This window comes from Dryas octopetala, chromosome 7 (assembly GCF_963921425.1).
Source record: "Dryas octopetala chromosome 7, drDryOcto1.1, whole genome shotgun sequence".
Taxonomy (NCBI): domain Eukaryota; kingdom Viridiplantae; phylum Streptophyta; class Magnoliopsida; order Rosales; family Rosaceae; genus Dryas; species Dryas octopetala.
This window is the reverse complement of record NC_141372.1, coordinates 13,861,264-13,872,679: the sequence shown is the minus strand read 5'-3', so window position 1 is coordinate 13,872,679 and position 11,416 is coordinate 13,861,264. Positions and strand designations below refer to the sequence as shown.

Here is an 11,416-nt window from a genome sequence, read left to right as displayed (position 1 = left end):
TTTTTCAAATCCTGGATCATATTTAAAAGAAATGAAATTTTTGTAATTGAACTGTAGACCTCCCACTGTGGATCTATGTCGCCATGGTGTCAGGTATGTAGTAAAGAATTTTTCCTCTGAATAAGGTATTTAAATGTTTAGTGCAAGCTATTGCTATTAGGACACCCATTTTTGTTGGCAATTTTTTGGTCAGTGAGGCCTATGACTTGAGGAAATAAAGACCTTTTAAATGTAGTATGAACGTAGATGCTACGATACCGTGAAATTTGTGTATCCGGCTAGCCTTTACCTGCCTCTTCTGGGTTTGCAGGCAAGTATTAGACGATATGAAACAACTAAATTTGTTTTACAAGTTGAGATCAAATAATAAATTTAGAAGAACTATAATACATTAAATGAATTGGCTGAGTGTCTGTCTTACTTATTTTGTAGTATGGGTCGAGCCCATGTTACATTCATTTAGAGTCAAATATCTTCGCTTTTTTGTACTTTTGTTTTGCGGAGTTCACATTACAAGTTGGTAGTATTTGCCTTAGAGTATATGTCCTATGTCCTGAACTGTGTCACCCCTGGATAAGGATCCTTTTGAGTGATGACTCCCGTTTTCTACTGCTGCGGTGGACTGTATCCTTAAGCCATTTATACATCCATATATACATGTGGAAAAGAGTTGTGGGCTTATTCTCTTGCCAACCTGAGCTTTGGGCTGCCAATGGGCTTTGCATATATTTAGTTCCTTCTCTCCTTCTGTAACTGTGGTATGAGGACTTATTAGGCATGACTAGGCTCATGTCCATGTTGATGAATTTTTTTCTGCGTTTTGGACTGCTTAAGCCCGTCATAAACCAAAAAAAAAAAAGAGAAGAAGAAGAACAAAGCCAATGAATGTGGTGAATTCGATCAAGTCATCTATTCAACATTTGTAAAGGGTATAATGTTTGATGTGGTGGGCCTTGATCGGCTATAAATTTTGCAAGCAGCTAAAAGTTGATTGAAGAAGTAAAATTAAAAAAGTAAATTCATTAATTCATTAATTAATCAAGATGACACTTTAGGATCAAACACAATAATTCTGAGGTCTCTATGAGACAAATTTAGAGGCCTTAGGTGAATGGTATACTGGGCCGTAAACAACTCTGCATAACTTGTGTGGATTAGATAATTCAAAGGTGAATATATTGACCGACATCTATGAGAAGTTTCAATTATGAGTAGAATTAATGTCTTGTAGTGATGCTTCTGAGAGGGAGATGCTTCAACTTTTTGGCCACATTGTTTTGCGCATTTATTTCATTTCAAGTTAATTTATGATAGATATCTAACAATACACGACCATGCATGTAACATCAACCTAATTGTTGGCATTATTAGTTCCATCCCAACAAAAAAACACAACCATGAGAGAGAGAGAGAGAGAGAGAGAGAGAGAGAGAGAGAGAGAGAGAGAGAGAGAGAGAGAGAGAGAGAGAGAGAGGAGTATGTACCCCACGATCTATTTGAGATCTTATCAGAATGCATAATGTAGCAGGTTCAGGTACCCACTGGACCAATTTCCTTCACACACGCACTCATAAGGGTCACTACTACTAGGACTACTAGTCTAATTAGTTTGACAAGAGTAGGACCACCACCTGCTATCAAGTCATCCACACCACACCACACCACACCCACAAATCACAAAATGATAATTTCATCATCAAACACTTGTCCACCATTTCTTCCAAAACCCACTTCTTCAAGTCTGCCTAGCTATAAATGAAGTATATATATTAGACTTTAAAGGGTTTTAGAATTAGGAATGGAATTGAAATCTCATCAGTACCCAGCTGCTTCAAACATGAAGAAAGTTTGGAGCAGGAAAGGCCAAAATGGTCATGACTCCCATCCTACCCAGAAGCTTGAACGTGAAGATCATCATCAAAAACATAATAATCAAAGTAGTGCTATGTCGACGGCGGCTGAGGATCTGAATTTAAGGAACCTTTCCAAGCTTATCCTTCCTCCTTTGGGTGCTTCAAGCTACAACCAAACTCAAATAAACTCAAAAGCCTGGATAATCTCTCCCATGGATTCAAGATACAGGTACACTTATATAATTAATCACAAGAAAACTAATTAAGGCCCAATAATTAACTACCATACTTATATCCTAATTTCTTGTACGTGACCATGGAAATGGGCAAAGTCCTCATCTTTCTTTCTTTCTTTCTTTTTTGGCTGAACATGCCCATGAAATCCTAGATCTTTGTTTGTACAAATTTACATACCATGTGAATGTAGTAGTTGGGCACACGCACTAGTACTTTTGGAGGAATAATGCACATCTTATCATATATGTGACATATATGATCTCTTGTTTGAACCTAGCTAAATCCCACATTTAGAAATAATTTTACCTATCAACGGTTTTAATGTATGAATGATTTTCGTATTTATATACGGGTCATCCACGTGTGGTTGAAAACTTATACAGCAAATTGATATGCAATTTTATATAGAACCGTGCAATTTTATATGGTCAAGGAAAGACGGTGCTCACTATGTACGTTGTTATCGTAGAGGCTGAAACATTCTTGTGTATAAATATATATAAAATTATCGTATATGATTCTATGCAATTTATAATATAACGTGTTGGTATTATGAGATTTATGCAATTTATACTATATGTGAATGACCCACTTGTAAATATGAGATTTTTTGTTTAATTTATAATCTATACTAATATATCGTGTTGGTATTATGTACATAACTATATATCCTCGCATGCATGCATACTTAATTATAGTTACTGATGGAGCACATGAACGGTACAAATCTATAAATATATATGTGGGTAGATACAGAAAATGCTTTTAGGCAGCTAATTAATTAATTAATTAAATACTTTTACCTCGATTCTTTAGGGAAAAGGGTTTTTAAAATAATTGAGATATATTGATATATATGATTTATGTATGTATGTATTTATGTATGTATGTATGTATGAATGTGTACGTGCAGGTGTTGGGAGACATTTATGGTGGTTTTGGTGGCTTACTCGGCATGGGTTTACCCTTTTGAGGCTGCATTTCTCCACTCCCAAACAAGCAAGCCACTATGTGCAGCAGACAACATCGTTGATCTATTTTTTGCCATTGATATCATCTTGACTTTCTTCGTTGCATATATCGATCCAAGAACTCAGTTACTTGTTTTTGACTCCAAAAGAATCGTTCTAAGGTTAGTTCAATTCCATGTTTGGCTAGCTTTCACTTAATGAAATTTTTCTGAACGTGGCCGTAATGCTATGTGGTATATTAAGGTGATATCATCAATTTACTTAAATTATATTACATGTTTAATTAAAAAAAAATAATGTTTAGAGTTTGGAGTTTTACATATTAATGATTGGTTGTATATGTGTTATAATTTTAATAAGAGGAAATTACAGATTTAATCTACTTATTTTATAGTTAGTTCAATTTTGGTTCACAATTTTTTTATTGAACAAGTAGAACAATTAGTGGACTAAAACAGAATTTAAAAAAGATCGTGGACCAAAATTGAACTAGATATAAAATAAGTGGACTAAATCTGTAATTATTGGTAAACATTGGTAAGGTGATGCATTATTAATACCTAGTCCCTTAATAATGTATATGTTATATGTTACCTAAATAATTATATGTTACCAATTTATACCTAGTCCCTTAATAATGCATATGTTATATGTTACCTAAATAATTATATGTTACCAATTTATACCTAGTCCCTTAATTATTTAGGTTTTTTTTTTATCACAAATAGTCCCTTAATTTTCACCGAAACATCAATTTGGTTACTAAAGTGCATTTTCACTTAATGACATCCCTCATCTTTGCTACCGAACATCAATTTGATCCCTAGGCACACTTTGAAAAAATTCTCTAAAAATTTCTATGGACTTGTCTTGACTACTACTATTTTTATATGGGGTCAAATTATCAAATTGACATTTAGTATTTTCCAGAAAATTCGGGGAATTAGTTTGGGAATTTCAAATTTTTCATAAAACCAATTTGATAATTTGACCTCATATAAAAATAGTAATAGTCAAGACGAGTCCGTAGGAATTTTCGGGAAATTTTTTCGTATCCTGAGCTATTTTTGGCGAATTTTCAAAGTGTATATAGGAACTAAATTGATGTTCGATGACAAAGATGAATGATGAAATTGATTAAAGCTGCACTTTAGGGACCAATTTGATATTTGAGTGAAAGTATATTGACTATTGATGATAAAAAGCCAATTATTTAATAACTTATACAAGAATGCTCTAAAACTAACTAGTTAACAAGTTAATACAAAACTAACCATCATGTTAGGCCCATCGCACAATGTAATCTCAAAATCCAAAGTCATTTAGCTATTTGATATTAATAACAATTATTTATATGTTTTTATCGAAAACATTGGTCGTCTATGATTTTCAATTTAATTAATTTTTTGCAATAATAATTTTTGAAGTATGGTCTTAAAAATTGATGGTTTGAATTATGAGATGTGAGCCCAAAAGCATGGTTAGCTTCATATTAACTTGCTAACCAGTTAGGTTTAGAGCACTCCCCATAATTTACATATATATATATTTATAGTTCCAAAAGAAATATTATGAATTAATGGTCTTAAATATATTATATATATATGTTTATATAAGTTCATAAACTCGGTTGTACTATACAACAACCATAATTTTTAAGGGGTAACTAAAGACCACAAATATTCTGCCAATGACCAATAGACAACAATTGTTTCATTAAAAAAAGACCACAAATATTCTAACTATAAATATGAAAATATTTCCCAAATATAAAGAAAGAAAACAAAACAAAATAAAGAATCTGAAAATATTTGCATATGAATAATTCTGAAATTTTCATACAGTGTTATAAACACTTTAAAATAATTCAAACTACTTTTTGAATTAAACAATAGTGTGTTTCTGCATAAAGCTATAAAGGGCCATAAAGTTTTTTTTTTTTTTTTTTTGTTATCGACCAAATAAGAGAGAAAAAATTTCAAAACTCATGCTATTCTGGATTCTTTTCTCAAATAAAGTGAAACTTTTTTAAAAGAATATGAACTTTTACTGTTGAACGTACAACTTTGTTGTTTTTTTTTTTGGGCCACTTATTGAACAACTTTGTTTGATTATGAGGGAAATCGATCTTTATCACATTCATAATTGCGATGATATTTCTCACTTTAGTTACGGAAAAGGGAAAAGTGGAGAGGAATACAAGTATATGACAATATGTCATGGCATGACTCAATTGATGAGAATGACATCTCAAAGCTTTTTTGTTCAGTTTTTATATTATAAGCTTTATGCCAAACCACCAAATGAGTCATTAATTAATTAATGACAATATTGTAATTAATTAATTTTTTTTTTTGGCCAAGAATGATTGTAATTTACTTTATTTATATAGTGACAAATTACAATACGTACTATATAAATAGTGACAAATATCACTTCACAAAAAAAATTAACTTCAAAATTCATCACCCCCTCCACCTAATTACACTATTACTGGTAGGATATGTGGTTACTGCGGTATGTACATTTTTTTTCTTGACTCCTTAATTTTAAGCCTCCTAATTACATAAAAAAATTTGTCTAAATCCTTCACCATTTAGAAATTCTTCCAAAACCCTCTAAATTTGTAATTCCTTTTTTACCCTCCTCTTATACACGCTGAAACTAAAAATATAACGGGGTTGATGATGATGTGATAGGTACCTTTCGACATGGTTTTTTATGGATTTGGCGTCCACCTTCCCATTTGAGGCACTAGGCAAAACTAAATTGGGTCTTTCTTATTCTCTCTTCGGATTGCTCCGATTTTGGCGACTTAGACGGGCTAAGCAACTCTTCACAAGGTCTGTAATTTGATACTGTCTTTTATACTATTGAGGAGAATCAAATTTTAAATTTATTATAAATCTAACTCATTATTCCACCCGCTCTCACCACTCGGACTAATTCCAAAAACTTTGTAATTTAATGTTTATATGAAGACTCGAGCCTCAAATATATATATATTTATGACTCATACATTATCTTGGTGATTAATATTGCTTTGGCAGACTTGAGAAGGACATCCGGTTTAGCTACTTTTGGGTTAGATGCGCTAGGCTTTTATCAGTAAGTAAAACTTTTCACCTATAATATTATGTTACTCTTCTTCATGTGAATTACTCTACCAAAATTTTCAAGCACTTGAAATTAAGGTGCTTTAATAGGAAAATTATCTTGTTTCAATCCATTTGATGAAAATCTAATGGTGTTGAAAACACAAGTAATAACCCTAGCTAGAAACATGTTTAAGCACTTGACGACAATATATAGGTACTTTTTTTTTTGCCATGGCAATAGGTACTTTAATAGAATAATCTTTGCATTTTAAGCCGTTCGATATTTTATCTAACAGTAAAAACAACAAGAGCTTAAAATATGTATGTTAATGAGATATTTCTATTAATTTGGATTTTCATCAATGGTTTCGAGCATGATAAGTTTTCTATTAAATTAGGACACACACTTAAGTATTACAAATTTGTCTAAATTTTGTTTCATAAAGAATATTTCTCTAAATTGTTTCACATCTTAAGAGTCATAATTATGTTAAAAATAGAAAGAAAAATTGAATTGAATTGAATTTTTTTGACATAAATTTAAAGGAAAATGACCACTTTAGTGTATTTTTTTTTCAACTAGATTATATTTTTTCAATCAAATTCTAGTAATTAGACTTCATATATAACGAATGACAAATTTTTGAAAAGCATGCAATTAGTTATAAAGAAATGTCACTAGAACTTCAAATCTAAGACCCCACTGTAAAGAAAATCAAGGGACCAAAATGGTCATTTTTCATAAATTGAATTTGTGAAGAATTTTGCATCCTACAATTCAATATGAAAAAATTATTGGGTATAACCGATATAGGGCAAATTCAAATTGTTGAAGATGAGAAGTTGTAAAATGGACATACGTAGGTGACACTGTTTTCAGTACATTGTGCTGGGTGCCTCTACTACCTGCTAGCAGACCGATATCCACACGAAGGGAAGACATGGATTGGAGCTGTGATTCCAAATTTCAGAGAGACAAGCCTGTGGATCCGATACATCTCAGCCCTCTATTGGTCCATCACCACCATGACCACCGTTGGTTATGGAGACATGCATGCAGTCAACACCATGGAAATGATCTTCATCATTTTCTACATGCTATTCAACCTTGGCCTAACTGCTTACCTAATTGGAAACATGACAAACTTAGTTGTTGAAGGCACTCGTCGTACCATGGAATTTGTAAGTAATATTCATTACAAGTTTCATATAATTTGTTCTTTAATAAAATCATCTTGAAATTCTTTATTTGATTAATGCCAAATTACACTAACCAGCTTATTTAAGTTTTCATTTTTTTTCAGTTTTATCCTTGTAGCTACCGAATGTTTGCAGTGTTGGTCCAAGTTGTTAGATTGGTTGATTTTTTTTTTTCAGCAATTTTAGTGCAGGTGTGAGGAGAAAAAATGTAGTGTTTTCGATGCTTCAAAATCGGTTTGAAGTTCAGTAAGATTTCAGACTATCGAAAAAACCTAAAGTGCTCTCACACATGATAGGAAACTTGACGAACAAGTCAATGAATTTGACTACTTGGACCAACAGTGTAAACGTTTGGTACAAAAATGGAAAATGAGAAAACTATGGGACCAAAAGTGTAATTTTGAGATTAATGAATTTACATAGCTATTTGAATGATTCTTATTTTATACATGGTACAGAGAAATAGCATTGAAGCAGCATCAAATTTTGTGTGCCGCAATCACTTGCCTCCAAGGTTGAAAGACCAAATATTGGCTTATATTTGTTTGAGATTCAAGGCTGAGAGCTTGAACCAGCAGCAGATAATTGAACAGCTACCCAAATCTATTTGCAAAAGCATCTGCCAACATTTGTTTTTTCCAACAGTAGAGAAAGTTTATCTTTTCAATGGTGTCTCAAGGGAAATACTTCTACTTCTGGTAGGGTAACACTTTTTCATGCCAGTTGAAATCGAAATTAATATCACAGTCATATTAAGAAAAAGACCAATTAGCTGCTTAGAATTACGTCTTGCATCATTTTTCAAATGAGTGATTATTGGTATTGTGGTACTGGATGCACAATTTTCCTGATAAAGTAGTTGGACTACAAATGCTTGAAACTCCAATGATTCCAAGACCATAACATGTGATGCAATCATGCAAATGCCAAATAAAATCAAATCAAATAACATGTTGGTTAGATTTCAAAGCCTCTGTCTCCTAACAATACAATCAAATTGATGACCAGGTTGCAAACATGAAGGCAGAGTACATACCACCTAGAGAAGATGTTGTATTGCAAAACGAAGCGCCGGATGATGTGTACATCATTGTTTCTGGAGAAGTGGAAATAATTGACTATGAGATGGAGAAAGAGATAGTTGTTGGGACTCTGCAATCTGGAGACATGTTTGGAGAAGTTGGTGCACTTTGTTGTACAGAAGTTGGTGCACTTTGTTGTAGGCCTCAAAGCTATACGTATAGAACCAAAACACTTTCACAGCTCTTGAGGCTCAAAACCAGTACTCTAATAGAAGCAATGCAGACCAAACAGGAAGATAAAGTACAAATGCTTAAAAACTTCAAACAGGTTGGTGGACATGGTACCAAAGTTAGTTTTTTTTTTTTGGTAATAATGGTTATGGTTTCTTTCTTTCTTTCTTTGTTTTTTCTTTAACAGAAAAAAAAAATGGAAAGGAATTACTTAAGGTATATGTTGCATTGCAGCATCACAAAAAGCTCAGGGATTTGAGAATTGGAGAAATAATGGTTGAGAGTGGGGAAGAAGAGCGTGACCCAAGCATGGCATTCAACTTGTTGAGTGCTGCCAGCAAAGGCAATGCTGCTCTACTTGAGGAGCTGCTCAAGGCAAAGTTGGATCCTGACATTGGAGACTCCAAAGGAAGAACTCCTTTGGTATGTCTTTTGTAGCCTCAACTATTTAGATTGTTTGTTAATGTCAGTCAAACAAAGAAAAACAAAAACAAAAAAAATCCATCAGAACATATTGATTGAGCAAACAATTTTCTTTTACTCTATTAATTAAAATATGAACTAGTTCATCATTGTGACACAAGAATCTGCTTCAATTTTCACCATTCTTTTAGGATGAATGCAGTACAGGATATCAGAATTTTTGTTCTTCCTAACTGTAGGGTCTCTTATCAGCCTCTGCTTAGGTGACTATCATCCATTTATATCTAAAATATATGTTAAAGCTTAAACTTGATCAGTATTTTGACTTGGTTCCCAAGTAGTGAGTCTGAATTCTTCAAATTTGGTACTTACACTGCCATTATTCTATTAATGTAAGTATCAAGATCTTAAAAGTTAAAACAAATGAGCTTATCTGGGAACTGCAATAACTAAAACAGATAGCGTTATAACAATACGAGGGCAAGATTGAATTAATTGTTTCTTTATAATGCATCAGCACATAGCAACATCAAATGGGCATGAAGAATGTGTAATGGTACTCCTCAAGTATGCTTGTAACATACATGTAAGAGGTAATTGATAATATACCATTCTTAATTTCTTATGCTTTACAGTGTATATGTTACTTCATCCCCAAGAATAAAACCATCTCCTTGCTACTTCCCTGTTCTTAGACTCATCACCTTATAATATGTACATGGCAGACATAAATGGTAACACAGCATTATGGGATGCTATTGCATCAAAGCACCATTCTATATTCCGGATTCTCTACTACTTCGCTGCAATTTCTGATCCATACACCTCTGGTGATCTTCTATGCACGGCTGCGAAAAGAAATGATCTGACCATGATGAAGGAACTCTTGAAGCATGAATTAAATGTTGACTCACAGGATAGCCATGGGAAAACAGCAGTACAAATAGCTATGGAAGAAAACAATGTAGACATGGTAAATTTGCTAGTGATGAATGGAGCAGATGTCACAAACACGCATGACTACTTATTCCCTTCGCAAACTTTGAGCGAAATGCTGCAAAAACGAGAGGTTGGACACCGGATTACAGTGCCGGACACTACACAGGATGAAGTGCTTTTGGTGAGGCATGATGGAGAGAAAAATGCAGATTTGAAAAAGTCCAATGGAGTAAATATTCCAAGAGTGAGCATATATAGAGGCCATCCTGTAGTAAGGAGAAAGACCTGTTGCATGGAAGCTGGGAGGCTAATTAGATTGCCTAATTCACTAGAGGAGCTCAAAACCATTGCAGGTACATTTTCTCGAGGGTATTAATTGCAAAAATATTTGAAGTTTTTCAAAGTCAAAGACACCTAGCAGGACATAAATAACATCTACAGGCTTAAATCTTTACACAAATGAATACATATTTGAAAAAATGCAATAATTAAGAAATTCTAATTTGTTTTTGATCATTTGAATTAAACAGGTGACAAATTTGGATTTGATTCAAGAAATGTAATGGTAACAGATGAAGAAGGAGCAGAAATCGACTCCATTGAAGTGATTAGAGATAATGACAAGCTTTTCATAGTTGAAGACCCAAAGGTTGATTAATCCTCAACCTGCTGAGTGGAAAATGATGGTGGGTTACACTTGAGAAAAAATATATTATAGGTGGTAATTTATCCTATTTTACTATTAACAATATATGATAAATATTAAAAAAGAGATGTAAACACAAAATTAAGCATAGTTTTGATTGGTTAAGTTATCTATTTGAGTGCATGAGGTTGGGGTTCAAAACTTCAAAACCTCCCAACTACACTTTGGTCTTAGTTTACACGATTTCATAAGAATATTGACATGTGGGGGTACATGGTTGGTCACCGAAGGTTGCAACCAACGCCGAGGACAGAGGTGAAGAACTGTGGCGTGCGGCAAACCAGCGTTGTGGAAGGTGGCAACAGATGGAGTGTTGGACCTGTGCGGATTTTAACAACGGAGCCCCCTTAAACAATCTCACATAAAAAGTTTTATAAAAAAATTACATATAATCACAATAAAGGTAAATTTGATAGCTAAAGTTTATAATTAAGTCACAAAATTATAATCGTCTTGTAAAATAATCATCAATTTACAAAATAATCATGGGAAAAATTTTCAAACAAGACACCTACGTACTTTGGGGTCAATCTTAGTTTAGGACACCAGTTTGAATTTGTATTAGTAGAACACATATTTATGATTTGTGTTAGTTTGAGACAATCTGTCAACTCCGTTAACTTTTCCATCCAAATAAGGGATAATTTGCTCATTTTATATTTTTAAAACAAATAAAAACTAAAAACTAAAAAAAAAAAAAAAAAAAGGAAAAAAAGTTACTACTAAAAAACTAAAA

General features: G+C 33.0%; 1 protein-coding gene across 1 annotated transcript; it reads left to right on the top strand.

Annotated features, from left to right (window-relative positions):
- Positions 1-1,669: 1,669 nt before the first annotated feature.
- KT2/3 (potassium transport 2/3) lies at positions 1,670-10,840 on the top strand. The gene is made up of 11 exons (XM_086249531.1): positions 1,670-2,082; positions 3,004-3,222; positions 5,761-5,904; positions 6,112-6,169; positions 7,024-7,341; positions 7,818-8,057; positions 8,368-8,709; positions 8,847-9,035; positions 9,553-9,628; positions 9,761-10,327; positions 10,505-10,840. The coding sequence occupies exons 1-11, from the start codon at positions 1,799-1,801 to the stop codon at positions 10,630-10,632; spliced, it is 2,565 nt and encodes an 854-aa protein (XP_086105657.1). The 5' UTR covers positions 1,670-1,798; the 3' UTR covers positions 10,633-10,840.
- The last annotated feature ends 576 nt before the right edge of the window (positions 10,841-11,416 follow it).

What these genes read in the sequence shown, in the direction of transcription:
- KT2/3 (XM_086249531.1), top strand. Translation starts at nt 1,799, where the DNA reads ATGGAATTGAAATCTCATCAGTACCCAGCTGCTTCAAACATGAAGAAA. An exon ending in GGGAAATACTTCTACTTCTG is followed by an intron (nt 8,058 to 8,367) that starts GTAGGGTAACAC and finishes ATTGATGACCAG; the next exon opens with GTTGCAAACATGAAGGCAGA. An exon ending in TGCTTAAAAACTTCAAACAG is followed by an intron (nt 8,710 to 8,846) that starts GTTGGTGGACAT and finishes GTTGCATTGCAG; the next exon opens with CATCACAAAAAGCTCAGGGA.